The 23,931-nt window shown below is 45.9% G+C and overlaps 1 protein-coding gene across 1 annotated transcript in view; it reads left to right on the top strand.

Annotated features, from left to right (window-relative positions):
- Window positions 1-3,289: 3,289 nt before the first annotated feature.
- The window catches only part of CPED1 (cadherin like and PC-esterase domain containing 1), a 396,971-nt gene continuing 376,329 nt past the window's right edge, over window positions 3,290-23,931 (top strand). The window contains exon 1 of the mRNA XM_077473332.1: window positions 3,290-4,141. Within this exon, the coding sequence (XP_077329458.1) occupies window positions 3,926-4,141 (216 nt within the window). The 5' untranslated portion in view covers window positions 3,290-3,925. The remainder of the gene's footprint in view (window positions 4,142-23,931) is intronic.

Here is a 23,931-nt window from a genome sequence, read left to right as displayed (position 1 = left end):
CCGTATGGGTCCCAACCGGTTGGTGGGTATTACCCAATAATCTGTATTTGCTTCAAATAACCAGTCAGGTTGAACGACAATATAAAAGGGTTTTCCCTTGACCTGGATGAATTAAAGCAGAAAGTGCTTGGCTGGAAAATCTTTGAAAAAATTACCCTGGTAAATGAGAAGTATGGGCAAAGCTTTTCGGTCATACTTTTCCTTTGGGTCAAAAGAGTGCATTTACTTTTGCACTTCTGTGACCCAGAGTCAGCTAACACCAGACTAATGCCCATTATTTTCTGACATCACAGAGTGGCTCTAGGTACTGGAAGGATCCCAACCATATTGTTGGGGTCCACGCAGCTGCCCAATTGACAGCTCTGCCTCTCATCTTGACGATCCAATGATTGCTGGAAGGGCAGAGTGAAGAGCAGAGACTGACAGTCACTGCTCTCTGCTGTGAGCAGATTAAGAACTGAGCGATCAACGGTCATGTGATCACTCAGTTCTCAGGCTTAGAGCCAACCTGGGACTGATGCTGCAGCATTGTGGTGAATATGGATGTTTGCTTCTTTCTATATGCCATACTTCTCCTTTAACAGGAAATAGCTGGATAAGGCAGATCTCCTGCCAGTTTATTGCACCAATACTAAACAGTTTTAAACATTTAAGCCAATTTTCCTTCTTCTTTAAAAAATAGGAGAATAGGTTAAAATGCTAAAAATGTATGGTAATACAGCTTACCAGTCCTTAGGCCGCGTACACACGGGCGGACTGTCTGACGGACTTGGTCCGCTGAAACGTGTTTCAGCGGACAATCCGCTCGTGTGTGGGCTTCAGCTGACTTTTTCAGTGGACAGTCTGGCGGCTAAGTCTTTCGGAATTTCCGTAATATTGTCCGTCCAAACTTGGTTTCAGCGGACAGTCCGCTCGTGAGTAGGCTAGTTCGATGGACTAAGTATGGTGCATGCTCAGAAAGGATTTACACGGCGAAAGGTTGCATTGCAGTGTATTGGACGTCGTATTTCTAGTCCCGTCGTACGTGCTGTACACGTCATCGCGCAAGCTTTCGGTGGACTGTCTGTTCATCGTGTGTGGTCAAGTCCGTTCATTCGAAAGTAGGACGGACTGTCTGTCGGATTGTCTGACGGACTTAGTTGGGCAGACAGTCCGCCCGTGTGTACGCGGCCTTAGATGTTGTGGCTCTTCCCAGGAGAAAAAATATCCCTGATTTAATTCCTGGTTTCTTTACAGATTTTACAATGGTGCCTCTAGCCCGGGGTGGCGTCAGGCTAATCTCTTTTAGAACATTTCTGTGGCTGGCCTGGAGTAGGAAGAGGGAGATGATCGGTGTGTCTTCTCCTGGCTGTGTCTAGGGTTATTGATGATGCCACATGCCGATATTATATGGTCTTCCCTGTTCCTTCTCTTTCGGCTTGTGCAGACTTTGTTCTGGGTGGGAGGGATATGGATAATTAGATTTTTTGCCCTTGCTTGTGATGGTTACCTGCAGTCCAAACCTGGGCCTGCACTCTTAACCAAGAGAAAAGTATATTCAGGTGTTAGAAAACCATACTGCTTTAAGCCCTCCCATTGTTAGCACAATTCGGCCACACGCAACATGATGTGATGTCCTTAACATGACGATTTCCCCCACCCCCTGTTCCACCACTGTCCCACCCACCAGAATAGTGGACATGGTCAGGAGGGTGTCTCCAGATTTCATTTTCAGTGTTGTCACCCCAGGACAGGCAATGTCTTAAGACTATATAACAGTACGTTAGAACTGTGTTAGCACTACACATAACTCCCTCATTTCTAAGTGGGAGGTGTTTTGTAGTCCATGAATAGTAAGAACAATGATAGCATGGAACAATATTAACTGATAGCAGTCCAGAGGCAGAGAGCACAGGAATTTTAAAGTTCACGTGATTTCTGGAGTAAACAGCTATTCTTTGCACTATTTTTGAGCAGATATAATAAAAATGCTTTCAAATGTACAGTGTATATAACAGACCAAAAAGGAACAAATAGAAAAAAAAATGACTGTGAAAGTTTATATGCACTTTAGTATGCTGTTTTTGTTATTGTGCTTCTTGCACAACTATTTACAAAAGTATACAGTATGTGAACCCTTCCCTTGAAAAACAATACATTCAGTTCAAAGTAGAAATGAACGGCAAAACATTTGTGTATAGATATAAAAAAAAAATGTTTAAATTTTTTTATTATTATTATTATTATTATTATACAGGATTTATATATGCATGGGTTTCCTCCGGGCACTCCGGTTTCCTCCCACACTCCAAAGACATGCTGGTAGGTTAATTAGACCTTGTCTAAAAAAAAAAATTGGCCTTAATATGTGTGTATGTGTATGTCAATGTTGTATGTGTTTGTAAGCGTGTCAGGACCTTACGGGGTAAAGGACCACGCAAAAGCCGCAGATGGACTCTGGTGGCAAGAAAGCGCCCTGAGGCAATTCAGTTCGCATAGGTAGCGCTATACAAGTCACTCATTCATTCATTCATATAGCGCCAACAGTTTATGCAGCGCTTTACAATACAATAAAATACAGAGGATTAAGAGGGCCCTGCTCATAAAAGCTTACAATCAAATAGGGTGGGGCAGAATCACATAATGTCTGTTCTCAGCTGCATAAGAAGCTTGGAGAAGTGAGGGTGGAGAAACAACAGTTCACTGATCTTCTCAGTCAATGTCTGTGAAGAGGGGTGTGTCAGCACAAGTCTTGGCCATTGGAGGACAGGACAGAAAACTGACCACACTGAGACAGACATGCTCTCAAGCCTAGCGTAGTCAGTTTGAAATAGGACAGCAGGGGGTGTGGCAGGATATCCAGGTATTTCACACAAAGGAAGCAATACAAAGAGAACAGGATACGTTTTAATACAAGTACATGCTACAACAGACACATATCAGTAATATGAAATGTTGGGGTAACATGTTCTTTAATGCATTATTAGGGTCATTATATTACTATGTAAATGATATAAAATATTTTTAAACTGCTTTAAAATGGAATCATTTCCCTATATAAATGTTAGTGAGTGGATATCAGTTCTAAATTTAAAAGCTGAAAGTGGAACGTCAGGCAGCGAGTCTAATAATTACAATTTAGACTTTGCTAGTGTAATCCAAACACTAATGCTAGTGTAATACTAACAGCAGAGCTGGATGTTCGGCCTCCTCGTGGAAACATCTGGATTTCATTTTGGAACAGAATAAAAAAAAAAAAACTATGCGAAACGTGAAAGTGTGTAACAAGTTATTAGATTCTTTCCTGAGTGACTTGGGGATCAATCCCAAACTACATTAGTATGCTGCAGTTCCTGTACTAAAACACCCCACCCTGAAAGAAAGCAAGTCTTTCATTTATAGTGCCTGTGGTCCAGGAGGATTGGGATGGAGCGTATGTGCTGTGTTTGTGTTAGTGGGAAGGCAGCTCATAGCAGCGAGTGCACACATCAGGATTTAGAGGAAAACTTTCTGCTCGCAGGGAGAGGACTTTGGAAGTAAACCCAACTTTTCAGCTAACCTCTGCACAGAAAATCAACTTTGCCAAGTTCAGCTATTTTTACTACTACTGCAACGTGGATACAGATGGGGAAAAACTGTCCTGATTGAAACCTTTACAGTTTTGCGCTAAGGATTATTTATTTATTGCACCGATGTGGATCAAGTGATCTTGGGCTCATGTGGACCACTGGATACGTTTCTTCTTTATTTTATTTTCAAACGCTTTCGCTGATCACTGCTGCAACTGAGAACTGAGCATCAGATTTTTTTATTTTTTTTTACAGTGAATTTAAACTGTAATGCACCGAGTGTACTCAGAGCCGTATGACGATCATGAGTTCCCTGACTTGGACACAACATCAAGTTTACTAGAAGATGATTTGATCAAAGTGGATAAGAGGAGGACATGGGTTGGAGACGCAGATATTGTCCTAGACCCATCTTTGTAGCTGTGATTGTAGCAGTGTGTCTGTTCTATCAGTGCCTTGCTCTTCTCTGGAAAAGTATAACTTGGACCAGTAAGGAATATGCAGTTGGCAGCGACAAGGATATTGGGGACGTGGCTGCTGAGACGGGGGACTGTCTGCATCGATGGGATAGCATAGTCAGAAAGATAAAGGATGTAAGTATGTCAAATCATTAAATGTCAAACTGAATATTACTACATTTTTATGCCGCGTACACAGCATCGGAATTTTGGTTGGAAAAAGCTCTGATGGTTTTCCTGACGGAAAAGTCCGACTGGATTTCGCTTAAGCTGTCTTGCATACACACGGTCACACCAAATTCTGACCGTCAAGAACGCGGTGAAGTACAACACGTAAGACAAGACTAGAAAAGGGAAGTTCAATACCCAGTAGCCCATAGCTTCCATCTCATAGTTGAATCTGAACATGCGTGAGTTTTTTTCTGATCGAAAAATTGAGAGCATGCTCTCAATCTTTTGCTGACCGAAATTCTGCCAGCAAAAGTCCGATGGAGCATACACACGATCGCATTTTCTGACCAAAAGCTTTCATCGGTCTTTTGCTGGCCGAATTTCCAATCGTGTGTATGGGGCATAACAAGATAAACTAGCCTTATGCCGCGTACACACGAGCGGACTGTATGGCGTACTTAGTCCGTCGAAACACATTTCAGCGGACAATCCGCTCGTGTGTGGGCTTCAGCTGACTTTTTCAGCGTGCAGTCCGGCGTACTAAGAATTTCGGATTTTTCGAAATTCTGTCCGTCGTAGTTTGGTTTCAGCGGACAATCCGCTCGTCAGTATGCTAGTTCGACGGACTAAGAATGGCGCATGCCCAGAAAGGATTTACACGGCGGAAGGGTGCTTTGCTGTGTCTTGGACTTCCTATTTCTAGTCCCGTCGTACGTGCTGTACACGTCATCGCGCAAGCTTTCGACGGACTGTTTGTGCATCCGTGTGTGGTCAAGTCCGTTCAGTCGAAAGTACGACAGACTGTCCGTCGGATTGTATGACAAACTAAGTACGCCATACAGTCCGCTCGTGTGTACGCGGCATTACCCACTCAAACCTGTTGCAATCTGTTACTGAGAAAAGTTTATGTAACCCAAAATCAAAACTGTAATATATTGCAGCTTATCAATCCTTACAGCAGGGTTAGGCAACCTCGGCACTCCAGCTATGGTGAAACTACTAATCCGATATGCCTCTGCCTCTGCCTCCAGGAGTCATGTCTGTGATGGTCAGGGTCTTGCAATGTCTCATGGGACTTGTAGTTTCACCATAGCTGGAGGGCTGAGTTTGCCTACCCCAGCCTTACAGTATAACTAAAGGTAAAACTTTTTTTTTTTTTTTTTTACGTTTTGGATGGAGTGGAAAAGAATTAGAACACCTGTTAGGTTTTCATTGCTGTCTGTGCTACCATTAGGGAGAGTCACCCTCTTTAATTGTCCTGTTTACCATTATCACAGAGTGAAAGAAAATCCCAAATTTTGGGTTGTCACCCTAAAAGGTGGGGAAATAATCCAACAGGGACACCCTAGTAACAACCAAGGATTCCCTCACTATGAAGGGATTTACTCTCACTTCCCTTTTAGGCTATGGAACAAGAAGTGAAATTGCCCCAGTACGAGACAGATAGAAAAAGCCTTACAGGGGTTATAAACCTCCCACACGCTATCCAAAATTAAAAAAGTTTTGCCCTTCTTTCTATTTTAAATGTGGTGATTATATTTTTAAAGTTATTGCAGGGTATTTGTTTTGGCTTTTAAATAACAAACAAGTTATACTTACCTGCTGGGTGCAGTGGTTTTGTACAGATCATCCCCGATCCGCCTCTTCTGGGGTTCCCTGCCAGTGTTCCTGGCTCCTCCTGCTTTCATGATCTGACAGCCCCTCCCTCCCCAAAATATGACATTTCTATATAAAAAAAACTATTTTCATTACATGTCTTATTTTAGACCATAGTTTCTTGAAAGCTTCCCAGCTCTCTGCCTCAGTAGTCCTCACAAGAGCCCTCAGTTCTGATGTAAGCAGTGGTCTGGTTCCTGCAGGGCCATCTTTCACACAGGGCAAAGGGGGCAGCTGCCCCAGGCCCAGTCATTGGTGTGGAACCCAAGGCAGCTTCCCCTTGAGCTTGCACTGCCCACAAATAATTGATAAGTTGATTCAGGAGGGCCCAAAAAATGATTGCCCAGGGTCCAATCAATAATAAAGATGACCCTGGCCTCCTGGAAGGAGTTATGCAAATATCAAAATGCCTTGATGACTGAGTGTTAGCCTGGAAGAGTGGGCATTGCTAGACAGTCTGTATTTGCATGCAGACTGCCCTAGAGAATGTCCATATGTGATGCTGAACTTCCATTATTGAAATAACTGAAATCCAATGAATAAAAGGGACAGGCCAGGGACCATTTGGATAGGGACCATTTAGATCTAGAGCTAGATGATTCTGGATGTCCTTCAGACAGAAAATGAGGCAGCCTCTGACTTGCTGCATCCTTTAATGCACACTATGAGAAGCTCACAGTGTGCAATTAAGAGGACTTCTGATTTTCCAGGCGTCTGCGTTAAAATGGGCAACTCCCTGCCCACAATGTCTCACTCCATAGCTTTACTCAGCTGGGCACTCTCCCAGATATTACCCTCACTCCCAGGTGTCCTAGTACTCACATCAGAGTACACTTATCCTGGCCTAAAAGACCCTTTGCATCATGCTCACAGTCCACTTAGACCATAACTCAAGTCTGGGTGACTACAGATGATTCTTCTGGTTGTTGAGCTACCTCACCTGGAGTTCAGGCCCGTGGAAGTAGTAGATGACTACATCCCCATGACTGTGGGATGTTTGGCTCCCATGCCCCATTTCATAGGGCTCCTCTCCTCCTGGCATTTATATAGACACCAACTCCACCCTTTACATCACTACTGGAAGGCTTTGTCTAAAAGGTTACCAAACACCCAATTACACAATCCCCCATTACCACACTAAGTTCTGGATAGAGCCACCTAGTGGCAGACTATCTAACTGCACTTGCTTACATGCAGTTATAACAGAGTTAGCAAATTCAGTACAGCAGAGTAGCATGTACAAATGCAAGAATGAAAGTAAGGCTGGAGTTCAGCTTTAAGCCCCCGTTCACACTAGTGCAGCTTTGAAATCACGCTACTTGACTGCGATTTCAAAGCCACACATCATTGTGGCTTGCGACTTCATTTAACAGAAGTCTATACAAGTTGCACTAAAATCTGTAAAAAATAGTGCAGGAACCTTTTTCATAATCGTTACGACATGAACTGTGGGGGGATGAAAGGTTCCATTGGCAACAATGGGGTGTGACTTATAATATGATTTGTAACTGTGAAATCACATGACCAGTCGCACCGGTTTGAATGGGGCCAGAATTATTTGTTATTATTATAATACAGGATTTATATAGTGCCAGCAGTTTGCTCAGTGCTTAACAATGAAAAGTGGTACAGTTACAATACAATTTAACAAGACAAGAGGGTTGGGGAGGCCTTGTTCATGAGTAGGGATGAGCTTTGAGTTGTTCGATCGTTCGATCGGCTGTTCGATTGTTCATCGAAGATCAAACATTATGGGGCGTTGCGACAAATTCGAATGTCATGGCCCATAATGCACTGCATCATCGCTGTGATTTGCTGGCTGATGATTGACCTGCATGCTTTGGCCAATCACAGCGCCGTAAGCAGGTGCCTTTGCCCGATTATGGCTCAGGGGGATAAGTACACGCCCCACACTATATAAGGCCGCCTGCACATTGGCCCTGTGTAGTGTGTTGTTGGCGTTATAGAGAGAGAGTAATTTCATTTACTTTGAGCAGGCAGTTTATTCAGTTAGGTAGATCTCACTGCAGACCGTTCCTGCTGTACTATTTCTAATCTATTTCAGGCAGGCATTTGATCCAGTTTAGCTAGATCTCAATGCTAATCATTCATGTTGTACTGTTTCTAATCTACTTCAGGCAGGCATTTGATCCAGTTTAGCTAGATCTCGCTGCAGACCGTTCATGCTGTACTGTTCCTAATATACTACAGGCAGGCAGTTCATTCAGTTAGCTGAAGTATATTCAGTATACTGTATCCAGTTTAGCTAGATCTCGCTGCAGACCGTTCCTGTTGTTCTGTTCCTAATATACTACAGGCAGGCAGTTCATTCAGTTGGCTGCAGTATATATTGAGTAATGTATCCTGTGCAGCTAGATCTCACTGCAGACCATTCCTGTTGTTCTGTTCCTAATATACTACAGGCAGGCAGTTATTCAGTTAGCTGCAGTATATTCAGTATTGCATCCTGTGCAGCTAGATCTCACTGCAGACTGTTCCTGTTGCTCTCTTCCTAATATACTACAGGCAGGCAGTTCATTCAGTTAGCTACAGTATATTCAGAATCAGTATATATATATATATATACATCCCAGCTTTGTGCAGCCAACATTTCTAGTCGTGGACACGGTGCATCCTCAGCACATGGCTGTGGCGCATGCTTGTCCTTTTTTTCGGCAGCTGGCCATGTTGAGTCACAACATGCAGAAGAGTTGATCGAGTGGATGACCAAGCCGTCCTCATCCTCCTCATCCTCTGTCACCCAGGCTCAGAGAACTTTGGCTGCCAATGCAGCTGCCAAAACTGCCTCTTCCATCGGCTCAATGTCATCAGTCACTCCTTCCCTAGCCCCACCATCATGCCCTTAGGAATCCCCCGAACCGTTCGACCACAGTACTGGGCACATGCTGCAGGAGGACGTGCAGCATTTTGAATGTTCCAATGATGGTACCCAGATTGAGGAAGGCAGTAACGTGAGCCTAGAGAGAGGGAGTGCCCAAAAAGGACACCAAACTGCCAGTCATGTTCCCACAGCTGCAGCATACTGCCAGGTTTGCTCCAGTGACGAGGAGGGAGGGGATGATGAGGTCACTGACTCTACATGGGTGCCTGATAGGAGAGAGGAGGAGGAGGCACATCTCCAACGAGGAAGGATGCCATCCAGGGGCCAGCTTAAGGGCAGCCAAGCGACTGCATCACACCGCAAAGCTCCACATGTGCAGGGCACTGCTGACTCCGCGCGTTTTTCCAAAAGTTCTTTGGTCTGGGCCTTTTTTGAGAAGCGTGAAGCAGATCGCACCATTGCTGTTTGCAACATATGTCTGAAGCGTATCAAGCGTGGCCAAAACAGCAGCCACTTGGGCACCACATGCTTGACCAGACATATGTTGAACTCCCATGCAGTCCATTGACAATCTTACTTAAAAGACCCACACCAAAGAACAAGGTGCACCTCTCCTTGCTCCTCATCAGCTGGGATCTCCAACCCCACTATACCTTCAGTTCTCTCAGAAACCTGCACTGAGAGGAATGAAGGTGTAGAATTAGGTGTGCTAAGTACTTGCGGGCAATATGCTATCGCTACATCTACGTCCGATTGTAGCAGGCAAATTTCCCTACCCCAGTTGCTAAACCGGTGAAAGAAATTCGGTCCCAGCCATCCACATGGCCAGCGGCTGAATGCTAGCTTGGCTAAATTGCTAGCACTCCAACTGCTGCCTTTTCAGCTGGTAGACACTGCCCCCTTTTGTGAATTTGTGGAATGTGCGGTTCCTCAGTGGCAGGTTTCCAAACTCCACTTTTTTTCATAGAAGGCGATCCTGGCTCACTACTGGCATGTGGAGGGCAATGTCTTGGCCTCGCTGGACAGGGCGGTCAGTGGTAAGGTGCATATTACCACTGACTTATGGTCCAGCAGGCATGGACAGGGATGTTACTTATCTTTCATGGCGCACTGGGTGACCCTGCTAGCAGCTGGGAAGGATGCAGGACAGGGTGCAGTATTGTTGGAACTTGTTCCGCCACCATGCCTCCAAAATGCTACTAGTGTTGATTCTGACACACCTCTCTCCTCCACCCCTTCCTCTTCCTCTTTTTCCATGGCCTTTTCCTCTATAGATTTGTCCTTGGAACCAGCAGTGCTCCGTAGGCATTCAAGGGGCTACGCAAGCACTCAGGCAAAAAGATGCCATGCTGTGCTTGAGCCGGTATGCTTGGGGGACAGGAGCCACACTGGGGCAGAGATTCTATCAGCTCTGCAGGGGCAGGCTGAGAGGTGGTTGACGCCATGCCAGCTTCAGGCAGGAATGGTGGTTTGCGACAATGGCACCAACCTCCTCTTCGCCCTCCGACAGGGACACTTCACCCATGTTCCCTGTTTGGTTCATGACCTTAATTTGATGGTGCAGCAGTTTTTGTGAAGGTACCCGGGCTTACAGGATCTCCTCAGGCAAACCAGGAAAGTCTGTGTGCATTTCTGCCGGTTATATAATGCCAGTGCTCGGCTGGCTGACCTCATAAAAGGAATACAACCTGCCCAAGAACCGCCTTATCTGTGACATGCCCACCAGATGGAACTCAATGTTGGCCATGCTACAGCAGTTGCACACGCAGCAGAAGACCATAAATGAGTACCTGTGCGACTATGGAACCAGGACAGGGTCAGGGAAGCTTGGCTTTTTTTAACCACACCAGTGGCTCGTGATCAAGGATGCATGCACTGTCCTGTTACCATTTGAGGAGGCCACAAAGATGGTGAGCAGTGACAGTGCATGCATCAGTGATACTGTCTACCTGTTGGAGCACACGCTGCATGGAATAATGGACAGGGCACTTGAGGCAGAACAGAGGGAGGAAGAGGAGGACTTCCTTACCTCTTAAGGCCCCCTTTATCCAGACAGTGTTCCTGCAGGCCTGCCGATCACACAGGAAGAGGAGGAGGAGGATTGTGTCAGCATGGAGGTGGAGCTTAGCACTCAGTATCAGCAGCAGTTTTCAAGGGATAGCTTAGAGTCCCCAGAAACGTATTATTATTATTTTTATTATACACAATTTACCCAGTGCTTTACAATTTATAGGGAGGACAACACAATTACAGTACAGTTCAAAACAAAAAGTACAGGAGGGCCCTGCTGTACCCATGGACCATGGACCCATGGACTTGTACGTGGCTGGGAGGATGTGGTTGCGGATCAGGTCATCCTTAGTGACCCAGAGGACTCAGAACTGAATGCCTCAGCAATCCTACGCTGCATGGCCTCTCTGATCCTGCAAAGCCTGCAAAAGGACCTTCGGATTCGTGGTATCAAGGAGAGGGATCAGTACTGGCTGCCAACCCTCCTTGATCCACGTTACAAGGGTAAGGTTGCGGAACTTATCCAGCTGTCGCAGAGGGAGCAGAGGATGAAACATCTTTGGGAGACCTTTCAGAAAGGTTTGTGCAACGTGTTTCCAGAGCCTGGGAAGTTACAAATTCCTGGTCCTGGACAACGTGTTGCTGAGGCTTCAGTCAGTTACAGAAGGAGTGGTGGAGAAGGTGGCCATCTGACAGATGTGTTCAGACAATTTTTTTAGTCCAGAGCCCCAAGGTCTGATCGGTTCCAGCAACCATCTCCAGCGTCTGATTTACATGGTGCAGGAATACCTAGGGGCAAGATCAGACTTGGAGGCCTTTCCATCCAAAAATCCTCTGGGTTACTGGGTCTTGAGTATGGATCACTGACCAGAGCTTGCACAGTATGCAATTGATCTACTGGCCTGTCCTGCATCCAGTGTTCTTTTGGAATGTACATTCAGTGCTGCTGGAGGCTTTGTAACCATGCGCCTGTCCACCGACTTGGTTGATCGGCTCACCTTCATAAAAATTAATCAGTCTTGGATCACCAGCTGCCAAGCATCTGATGCTGATGTAACCGAATATTTTTTTATGAATATGAGATCCCTTCAAGACTGCCTATGCTGATGCTAAGTGACTATCCTGTTATGCTGAGTGACTATCCTATTCCTCCTCAATGTTCATGTTGATAGCTTGTAAGAACATTTCCTGACGCCTTCATGGCAGCACACACTGGGTTGTGACTCCGCCCCCACAACCTGACAGGATTGGTTAACTATAAATTTGAAGGGGAGACCTCCCGCTGCATTCTCTTTTTTATCCTCACCTGACAGGTTCCTTTATGTATCCTATTCTTTTTTCTGCTTAGGAAAATACCTTTTTCTTACAGGAGTGGCTGGGTCTTGCTGTCCTCCAGACAGCTGTCATGGCCGCCGCTAGTGTCCTCGCCGCTCTGCGCATGTCTGTTGGCACCTGGTTTTGGTTTTTCTTCCCGAAGAGAGGGTTTTTCCCTCTTCCAAGATGGCGCCGGTATCCTCGAGCCGTTCTGCGCATGCGCGGAGCGTCATTCGGCGCCGCTATGGCGCCGTTTTTAAAATCACAGCTGTATGCTTCTGCATGCTGCTGTTTACAAACTACTGCCCTGTATCTCGGTATCAGCTGGATAAGGTAAGAATATTCCTTTACTTTTTCTACTGTATCTGCATAGTTCTTTTTATATGTATCCTACCAGCTGTTTTGCAGATGCTAAATTCTTAAAGGGGCAGGTTTCCAAAAAAAAAAAAAAAAAAATCCTTTTAAAAAAAAAAAAAAATGTATGTTTTTTTTAATTATTTGTCTATTATCGGTATCGCAAGGAAAATTCTTTTCTTCATTCCCTTCAGCCTACTCTGTCTACCTTTTTTCATGGAGTCCACTGCCCACGCAGACCATCGACAGCTGGAAAGGTAAGAGGCTCTACAAAAGTCGTAGGTGAGTATTGAAGGGGAGGAAAAAAGAGTGCCGACTGCTAAAGATGCTGCTTTCTTGCAGCCCTACCAGATCAAGGGGAGCAAGTTCCAGGCATGGAAGAGGCTCAAGTCGCACTTCCAGTAGGAGATCGCACAGAAGTCGCTCCAGGTCCTCATCTCGTCAGAGACATGGTCGCTCCCACCACGGTCGCACTCGGCACAGCCGCTCGGACCACAGGTCTCCTTCCTCTCATCACAGCCATCGCACCAGACCCGCAGCTAACGCCTGCTGGATATGTGGCGCACCGGCCCTTCCGGAGAAGCTTGCCTGTCGCTCTTGCTTCAATGAAGCAACTAAAGAGAAGGAAGCAGACGCCAGAATTGCGACTGACCTCATAAGGGAATCAGTGCGTGAATCTATTTTGGCAACAGCACCCGCTATGGAGGTGGCAGGCCCTAGCACATCCACTGCTCACACATATCATTCCCAAGCTTCAGAATCATCCTCAGATAATGACGGCCAGGAAATGTCTGCAGGATTTGATTTTTCTTTGGTGGAACCATTTGCAAAATCGGTCAAAGAGGCTATCGGCTGGGAGGATATTATTCCTGAGCCTCAGAAGACCCGCAAGTACTTTCCCAATTTAAAAAGACGACCAGAGTCCTTCCCATTTATTGAGGAACTCGGAGATCTTATTAAAGATGAGTGGGAATCAGACAAACGACCCAGCATAGCTAACAGATTAGCGAAAATGTATCCTCTGGACGAATCAAAAGTTAAACCTTTGATGATTGCTCCCATAGTGGATTCCTCCCTGATGCGCCTGGCCCGTCATGTCACTTTGCCCATTGAAGATGCGGTCTCTTTTAAAGACGTACTGGACCGTAAAATGGACTTGGAGCTAAAGAAAGCATATTCCATGGCAGGGGGCTCCTGCAGACCGGCTATTACTACGGCAGCAGTGGCAAGAGCTATCTCTGGATGGGCTACTAAATTGGAAAAGGATCTGCTAGAAGGTGTGGAAATGGAGAAATTAGTCTCTTCCCTGCAAGAGATTAGATTGGCAGGCGACTTTGTAGCAGAGGCCTCAGTGGACATCATAAGATCCTCGGCCAGAACAATGTTGGCATCGGTAACAGCTAGGAGGGCCCTATGGCTGAAGCCATGGATGGCCGATACAGCCTCCAAAATTAATTGGTGCAAGATCCCTTACGATGGTTCTAATCTCTTTGGGGCCAAACTGGATTCGGCTATTTCCAAAGTCACAGGAGGGAAATCTGGTCTGATTCCCTCCGACAGAAGACCCAAAGCTCACAAGGGGCCTTCTTTCAGGCGAAATCTTCCGGACAAGTATAGAGAGTCCAGATCCTATCGTCCCGGCAGAGAAAGGAAGAGAACAGGAGATTTTCGTCCAGTACTGGATCTCAAGAAGCTCAACAGGAACATCAAAATAGAAGCCTTCAAAATGGAGAGTCTCCAGTCCATACTCTTGGCAATAAATCTGGGCGATTGGATGCTGTCCGTAGATTTGTCGGACGCCTATCTTCACATCCCAATACATCCGGCCTTTCAGAAATTTCTTCGGTTCACCATCAATCATTCCCATTTCCAGTTTCGATGCCTTCCATTCGGCATTTCGTCGGCTCCCAGGACTTTTACCAAAACCCTCCTACCATTAGTAGCGTTCCTGAGGGGGAAAGGTCTTCGAATTCACCATTATTTAGACGACATCCTACTGTTAGCAAAAAGTCGAGAGTTATTACTTCAGCATCGGGAAATTCTTCTTTCAACTCTCCACAACTTCGGGTGGATCGTCAATTTCAAAAAAAGCAGTTTACAACCTACACAGAAGATGGTGTTTCTAGGGGCACATCTGGACACCAAACAGAACAGAGTTCAGCTACCACAGGCAAAGATTCAGCTCCTAATCCAAAAGATGCGGAGACTGCTGTCAGCAAGTCATCTTTCAGCCAGGGCCTGTCTAAGCATGCTGGGATCCATGTCAGCCACCATACCCATGGTGCAATGGTCCCAATGGCACATGAGGATCCTACAAATCTCCTTTCTCAGGCAGTGGAATGGAGTGTCCATGCATCAGACCATTGTCATTTCCAAGTCGGTGAAACGGTCAGTATGGTGCTGGACACACCAGAACAATTTAGAGAAATTCAAGCCAATAGTCCCTCCAGACCCAGAAGTGGTGACTTCGGACGCTTGCCAGAGCGGCTGGGGAGGACACTACCAGGATCTAGCAGTCCAAGGCCAGTGGCAGTTCCAAGCCCTAGGAGTAGTTTCCAATATTCTGGAGCTCAGGGCAGCCTTCCATGCCCTAACGGCATTCACATCTCTGCTCTCGGGGAAGAGCGTGCTTATCAGGATGGACAACAAAGTGGCAGTATCTTATGTGCAGAGACAGGGAGGTACAAGAAGTGTCACCTTGATGGAGGAAGTTCGTCCCATTTTGGAATGGGCCCAAGTTCACCTAGCAGACTTGAGAGCAGTATATGTCCCAGCAACACAGAATGCATTGGCCGACTATCTGAGTCGGAAGCCGTTGTCCAACAACGAGTGGTCTTTGAGTCCTCAAATTTTTTCTTTCCTGACGGAAACCTGGGGGACACCGGAGATAGATCTAGCAGCTACTCCCTTGAACACCAAATGTCGCAGGTTCCTGTCGAGGAATCCGTTTCCGTCAGCCGAGGGAATAGACTGCCTGACACATCAATGGAGTTTCAGGTTGGGGTATATATTCCCGCCTACTCCTCTAATTGCGAGGTTCCTGTCCAGACTTCGGAGGTCCTCAGTAACAGTGATCGCAATAATTCCGTTCTGGCCGAGGAGGCCGTGGTTTACGACTCTTCTACAACTCAGTGTCCAGCCACCAATTGCTCTGCCACTAGAACCAAACCTCCTCTCACAGGGGCAGTTTCTTCATCCTGCTCCCGAGAGGTTACATTTGATGGCCTGGAAGTTGAAAGGTCTAGGTTGAAGGCGCAAGGCTGCTCCCAGGAGGTCATTTCTACTTTAATGCAGGCTAGGAAAGTTTCCACGAATTCCATCTATACTAGAATTTGGGAAAAGTTCTGCCTTATGGCCCGAGAAAGAGGTTGGAACCCTCTTGCTCCGGGACCGCCTCAAATCCTGGAGTTCCTTCAGTCAGGAATTAACAAAGGCCTCAGTTCAAGCACCCTCAAGGTGCAGGTTTCGGCTCTCTCGGCTAAAACAGGCACAAAATGGGCTTTTCATCCCCTGGTCATCCAATTTCTTAAGGCTAGTCTGAAGATAAAGCCTCCTAGGAAGCCTATGTTTCCGGCATGGGATCTATCGGTAGTTCTCCACGCTTTTTCTAGTCCACCGTTTATTCCTGTGGAATCTATTTCACTATGGGACTTGACCTTGAAGCTTGCCTTTCTAATTGCCATAACATCAGCCAAAAGAGTGTCGGAAATTCAAGCCTTGGTTATTTCGGAGCCTTATCTGGTTTTCTTTCCAGACAGGGTAGTTCTTAGACCCTCAGATCGTTTTATACCCAAAGTGGCTTCTTCCTTTCACTATAACCAAGATATTGTCCTTCCATCCTTCACTGATGATCAGGGAGATCCTCATCCGCTGGACATTAAATCCACCATCACCAACTACCTGTCAGCTACGACCTCTGTTAGGAAAACGGACTCTCTCTTTATTATTCCTCATGGAACTAGACACGGACTGCCAGCTTCCTCACGCACTATTGCGGCCTGGTTGGTGAGGGCCATTAAAAAGGCATATTCCACGCAACATTTGGCGATTCCAGAAGACATCAGGGCTCATTCTACTAGGGCAGTGGCTACTTCCTGGGCGGCATATTGCAGAGTTTCTCCAGAGACGATTTTGTAGGGCAGCTACATGGTCTTCTGAACATACTTTCATTTCTCACTATAGAGTGAACTCTGCCCTTTTGTCCTTGGCAGAGTTTGGTAGATCTGTTATTAGAGCCAACTCTTCGGCATTATAGGAATTAAATATATTTTGCATTTACCCACCCGTCTGGCGAGTTATTTCCCAGTGTGTGCTGCCATGAAGGCGTCAGGAAAACGGAAAATTGTATACTCACCTTTCCGTAATTTTCCTTTCCTGACGCATCTTCATGGCACCACACAAATCCCTCCCATTTGTTTAATTTATGATGATATTTACAGAGAATGCAGCGGGAGGTCTCCCCTTCAAATTTATAGTTAACCAATCCTGTCAGGTTGTGGGGGCGGAGTCACAACCCAGTGTGTGGTGCCATGAAGATGCGTCAGGAAAGGAAAATTACGGAAAGGTGAGTATACAATTTTCCGTTTTTTGGTTCTGGGCACCCCCACCAGTGGCTAAGGCCCAATTTTTCTGCCCCTGTTTAACAGGGGCGTGCAATTACAATTTTTGCTGTACTATTTTGCAGCAGGGCTTGTTCCTGCGCTCAACTAGAGTATCTGTGAGGGGTTGCAGTGTTGTGGCACCAGTGCCTAAAGCCCAATTTTTCTGCCCCTGTTCAACAGGGGCATGTAATTACAATTTTTGATCTAATATTTCACAGCAGGGCCCATTCCTGCACCCACCAAGAATAACTGTGAGGGCTTATAGTGTTGTGGCAACAACACCACACCACCACCAAAGGCCCAATTTTTCTGACCCTGTTCAACAGGGGCATGTAATTACAATTCTTGATATAGTATTTCACAGCAAGGGTTGTTCTAGCGCCCACCAACAGTAACTGTGAGGGCTTACAGTGTTCTGGTACCACCAACACCTAAGACCCAAATTTCTGCAGAGTATATACTTTCAAACATCCGACTTACAAACGACTCCTACTTACAAAAAGAGGGAGACAACAGAAAGTGAGATGAATCTGCTCCTAGGAAGGGAACTTCTCTCCTGTAAGAGTTAATATGGGAAAAAGGTGTCTCCTCCACTGATGCTTTATCACCAATCCTTGTTTCCCTAAAAACCCAAATTTTTCAAAATCCAATTGTCATTGGGACAAAAGTGAGGTGAAATCTTCTGAATAGGGGCACAGACAGCAAAACAAATGTTACAGGGGTGAAGATAACCCTTCTCTATTTTTTCCAAAAAGCATAAAAATAGATTTTTTGGCTGGAGCTACACTTATAAAATGTACCTGTTACAAATTACAAACAGATTAAACTTAAGAACAAACCTACAGTCCCTGTCTTTCTTGGGGCCGCCTGTATACTGCTGTTCAGAGTATATAGGGCCTGGGGGCCCCACACCTTTCTTTTTTTAATTTGGGTGCGGGGTTCCCCTTAATATCCATACAAGACCCAAAGGGCCTGGTAATGGGCTGGGGGGTTACCCATGCCGTTTTTCTCAATCATTTTCATCCATATTGCCGGGACCCAACATTACATTGCAGTTTTAAATTACTTTTATTCGTTTAGAAATGTCATTTTGTGCAGGGACTGAAAAACACACCACTTTACAGGCATACTATAGACACCCCCAGGTACGATATTTAAAGGAATATTTCACTTTTATTTTTTCACTTTAAGCATCATTAATATCAGTGCTCCTGAAAAAACAACAGTTTTTAAAACTTTTTTTTTGCATTGATACATGTCCCCTGGACCATGACCCGGGTCCCCAAATGCTTTTTAGGATAACAACTTGCATATTAGCCTTTAAAATTTGCATTTTTGAATTCTCACGTTCGAGTCACATAGACTTTAACAGTGTTCGAGAGTTCGCGCAAACTTTCGGCCTGTTTGCATGTTCTGGATGCGAACCAAACCGGGGGGTGTTCGGCTTATCCCTACTCATGAGTACTTACAATCTAACAGAGAGGAGAAAGTGGTACAAAAGGTAAAAACTGGATGGGAATGAGCTGACCTAGAAAGTTCAGTTATTAGATTGAGACAGGATAGGCTTCCCTAAAGAGATGGGTTTTCAAAGATCTTCTAAAGGTGGGCAGAGTAGAAGATAGCAAAAGTATCAGGGCTTTTTGATGTCCACACAAGGAAGGCTTTAACACGTAAATAATATGCAAAAAATATGTTAAATGGATATGTAGCAAAATCTCTTACCTCTTCCAGTCCAATGAGAACCTTTGAGGCCACAGAACGCTGACATCCTTCAATATGTAGTGGGTTGTAAAGCATAGTGGGCGCAAAGGTGGTAAAAGTCATTGGGCGCTAGACACTTCTTGGATACAAAATTGGTTTTATTTCTTTTAACAGTCCTTTTATATTTCACAAGGGAAAGAGGGTTGGGACCAGGATACTTTTATGGAGTTGCAGTTTCAATAGGCAGACTCCGAGGTTTCAATAGGCGGACAGCCATACAGGAAACCAGTGACATTATTACAGTAATCAGCGCTAAAAATATGCATTGTTATTGTACTAATGACACTGGTAAGGAAGGGGTTAACATCAGGGGCAATCAAGGGGCTAAATGTGTTCACTGCAGGTGTGTTCTAGCTGTATGGGGGATGGGCTGCCTCGGGAAACACACATTTCCGTCTTCCAGCATAGCAGGAAGACAGGATCTGTGTGATCTCGCCTGTCAGAACGGAGATTGATAGGCTGCCCCGCTTGCCTGTGGGCACACACGTGTGTCCCTGGCTGCATGTGCTCCCACAAACTAAAGTTTCAGAGCAGTGTGCAATGACAGCGATTCGCGGGAACAAGCCGACCTGCCACTGTAGAATGACGGTGGCTGGTTGGCAAGTGGTTAAGCAAGCCTGAGAAAAAATATAAATAAATATATATAGATAAAATGCAACAAAAACATGGAATAGGGTAAGTATTTCTCCATATTCCAGCACCACTAGACTGAAAGAGCATGACCCAATGCAGTGCGGTCGGCCTCCTCTGGAGGGTAGATTTTTGAGTTTCAATGGCTAGTATAGTTATAAGCACTATTGTAGAATATGAAATGACTTTCGCTGTTTGAGCAGGCAGTAATGCGGTGTAATGATGTTAATTTGTTGTGTAAATTGCTGTAACTATGGAAAAAACATCCCCTCTCTGTGCTCTGCTATACATGAATTCCTGTGGTTCCTGTGTTGAGTGCGCTTGTCAGGGCTGGGCTCTGTCAGTGGCGAATAACAATAACAAGCTGCTGCAGTCAAAGGTAATTTTACTCTGTCCAATAGCTGCAATTTAGAGATAGGAAAGAGAGGCATAGGAACAGGGAATACAGAAAAGTGGATAAACTGAAGATAATACAGTGAACCATGAACCTACTGTAAAACAGCCAAAGGATAGAGCTTTTCATATAAGGCAGTTTTCTGCAAGTGTTTCCAAAATGTGTGATACAATCCTGCTAACGCTGGTTGGCTCAGCTCTGTTATCCGCCAGAGATTATGGATTTTTCAAAGAAAATGGAGGCCATATAAAAAAAGATTTAAAGGCTACATTAGTCTAGTTGAGCAGCAGCTAGACAATTCAAAGAGAGAAGAAATACAAAATCTAGAAAATGTGTCTGAGCAATAACAGGAGCCATTCTAAGTGCATAGACCCTGCAAAATAACACCATCTCAGCTAATCGATAATTACCTTTCATTAGTCTGATGAAATCTTTTATTTAAGTGGTTGTCGTGGGTGTCTTAACAACGTTATAAAAAAAAAAATGTGCAGAGTTCTTTATCTTGCAAAACTGGACATTCATTCTGGGCAAATGCTCGAAAAATCAAATATTACTATTACTAGTATATTTTCTCTCCAGGTCGGATGTTCTTGTCTGCCTATTGAAACTGCAAACATATGGTGGGGGGGGGGTCGTGGTCTCGGCCTGGAAGAATGAGAACGTATATTCCCTGGGCTCCCTGTTCACGGCTCCTTAACAGCTTACCCGTGCAGAGTTACCTCATATTTCTGGTTCTCAGACCTGCCCAAACACCCGAGGAAGGGATTCTGTTGACCTGTGGTCTCCGCTGCTTGAATGAAGAGTTTTCTGGTACACAGCTGCTGGCTTCCACTCTGGACCCAGCTGAAATGGCGCCAGCTTCAGCCACGAGATCGGAGCCCAGCTTGCCTGTGGGAGATGAGAGACATGATTGCGGTAATGATATACTCCCATTCTCCCCACCTAGTGATCTCTCTCCTTGCCTTCCCCGCTCACTGTCCCTTGCATCGCTCGGCAGTCCGGAAGGAGAGCACAGCAGCTCCATACGGTGGGCTCTATGGGGCACTCAGTCCTCTCAGCAGTCTTTATCAGGCGCACCTCTGCCCTCTATGCAGTGGTCACAAGCCACAGTGTTTACCACTTCTCTGGCTATGCCCTCACATGAACCCTCTCCTTTGCTCTGTACAGATCAGGCTTTGTGGGCACTTTTGCAAAAGTTACCCACCAGAGATGACTTAGTGGCTACCAGAATGGAAACGGCCCTTTGCAGAGAAATCGCGGGGATCAAACAAGAAGTAACAGAGATGACTGCCAGAGTTTCCTCATTGGAAACCAATACCTCAGCCCTCTGCCAGGATGTCTCTGGCCTGCAAATTATGCATGAGGAAGTCACAGACCAGATTGCATAGTTACATTTATTAATAGATGATCTGGAAAATCCTAATCGCAGGCGCAAAGTCAGAATTCGCGGCTTGCCAGAGGCCACCGGACAGATTGACCTTAGGATGACTGTTACAGCCATATTTAATGATTGCCTGGAGCGCCCACCGGAGACACCCATTGCAATCGACAGAGTCCATAGAACTCTTGGTCCCAGAGGTCCCGCGGAAGACAGACCCAGAGATGTCCTTTGTTGCCTGCACAGTTATTCTGTCAAAGAGGGCATACTTCAAAGAACCTGGCGCAGAGGAGACATTGATTTTGATGGTACTCAGATCACTCTCATGCCAGATGTGTCCCGGAGGACCCTCCAGATGCGCCGCTGCATGAAGCCCCTGCTTGAGAAATTCAATGAGAAGGGGATCACCTACAAGTGGGGGCAACCTTTCCACCTGATTGCACGCAAGAGAGGCCGCTCATATACCCTCCGACACCCCGCAGAGGTTCCTGCTTTTCTAAGCTGCCTTGGGTTGCCACCGGTTTCACTACCCAATTGGCTGGCGTTTGTCCTTCCTTCTAGCAACACTAACCCTACAGCCAACCCTCCGGCTAGACTTCAACGGTCCAGGTGCAACCACCAGTCCCAACGCAGAAGATCCCAGGCTCCTCAGACAACAAGCCATAAGCCTTTTAGGCTAGAACTGCTTTCAGGTTAAAGACTGCCCAAGATTTTGGTGTCTCCCTTTACATGTAAGTGCTACACTACACTGTTCTGTGTCTGCTGCCCTTATTTTCCACTGCCTCATGGGCTTAGAAACTCTTATTGGAGATGGCCCCTGACTCTCCTGATCTGCTGCCATGGGCCCCTGAGATCTCCAGTCTGTGGGATTACCCCATGATGTTCCCAATCCAGAATTGAATTATTCTGTGGAGAAGAAATGTCAGGTAGACTTACCTGCTGGCCTCATGGGATGGTTGGCTTTGAGACTGGCCAGATCCTACTGGACCCACTGCCATGGACTGGAGACAGGGCACCATATAGAAATATATTTGGGGACCCCAAATTTACGGGATCCCTGCCTGCTATATGGGCCTATACTACAGCGGGGTGAATGTTGGGCCACTCAGGCTACTTTGCCTAGCATGACCAGTGCGGGAGTGAGCACTGAGGAGTGGGGTGGAGCATTTGTTTATCAGCTGGTTTAGATTTGAGTTTGAATTCCCTTTCCAGTTGCTGTGGCTCCAGCTCCCCGGGTGTCTCTCCCGACCTGCCTGTGGTTCTTGTATATTGTTTTGTATTTGCTTGTCAAGTTATAATACTATTAAGTGGTGTGTCCGTGTGCAGCGGGTAGGGTTCTACTGCATTTGGTCCCCTCCTCCCTACCCCCTTCCCCTCTCCCTCCTTCCAAATCCCTCCCCCCTCCTTTTCTTTTTTTGGTTTTCATACCCCATGTAGGGGCCCAAAGATTATCCCAGATGGAACCGTATTCTTTTGCAGCTTTGATTCATTCTCACTGGGCATTGGCCCTCGGGGAATGAGCACCCATTGAGGCTGCCTTAGGCGGGGAGTTGTTGGGGAGGTTCTGCACCATAGGGGCCCAACCTCTGAAGTGCCTTACTACTTCCCCCACTAGGCCATAACTGGCCAATTAGGCAGTAGTCCTTTGTTTGGAGATTTAGTTTTTTCCCACCTTTCCTACTCTCCCCCGACTCTCTCTATCGTACTTTTTCCCGGCCCCCCCTTTAGTGTCCCCTTTCTCCTCCTCTCCCTAGCTCCCCTTATTTATCCCCCCTCCCTCCCCATGCTACCTTCCATTCTGGGTTCTGGCAGGGTTCGGCAACCCGACCCCACTCTGCCAAAAATGTCATTAAAATTTGTGTCCTGGAACATAAAGGGCTTCAATGTCCCAGAAAAATGGTCCAGTTTTCTCGCTGAACTCTGGAGGAAAAGACCCCAGGTAGCATTCTTAAAAGAGACTCATTTCTGAGCAGACAAGATCCCAAAACTCTACAACAAACATTTCCCAGTAGAGTATTACACTATGTTGCCCACTACAAAATCAAAGGGCACGTGTATCCTCCTAGCCAAAACTGTACCATGGCATCTGATAGACCTCCACACTGATAGAGAAGGTAGATAACTTTTTGTTTTTGTTAAGGGTATTCTTCAGTCGCAAACTTTCACCCTGGCTAGTCTGTACCTGCCGAATGTAGATCAACTCCCGGTACTTGAAACATGTCTAACCACCCTGGCTTCCTTCACTGAGGGAACCCTAGTGTTAGGAGGAGACCTCAATCTAACCATCAGTTCCCGCAAAGACTCATTGACAGGCTCCTCTGCCTTGTCCCTGAGAGCTCAAAACCAAATCAAGGAACTGTTGCACTCTCACCGTTTGGTCAACATTTGGCGTATCCTCCACCCACAGGAGAGAGATTACACATTTTTCTCCGCGGTACATGACTCATATTCGAGTATAGATAATTTCCTAGTCTCACACAGCATGATCCCTTTAGTCTCTAGTGCCCAGATTGGTCACATTGCACTGTTGGATCATGCTCCGATCTCCATTATTTTAGCCTCTCAAAACATGGCGCCCAGATCAGGTACATGGAGATTAAACGAGTTTCTTATCCAAGACTCTGAAGTTAAAACAGACATCTTACGAGAACTGGGTCAGTTCTTTGAGAGCAATAAAGAATCAGTTCCTAATCCTCTCTCAATTTGGGCTGCACATAAGTGCTAAATTAGAGGAATATTTATCAAGCATGGGCACAGACTTAAAGCGGCCAGGGCGAAAACTTAGTTGCTCTCAAGGCTATATGACTGCGAAAA

This window comes from Lithobates pipiens, unplaced genomic scaffold (assembly GCF_037356315.1).
Source record: "Lithobates pipiens isolate NorthernLeopardFrog02 unplaced genomic scaffold, aLitPip1_a1.2 Scaffold_8, whole genome shotgun sequence".
NCBI lineage: Eukaryota > Metazoa > Chordata > Amphibia > Anura > Ranidae > Lithobates > Lithobates pipiens.
Note: the sequence above shows the minus strand (reverse complement) of the source record. Positions and strands in the feature narration are given on the sequence as shown.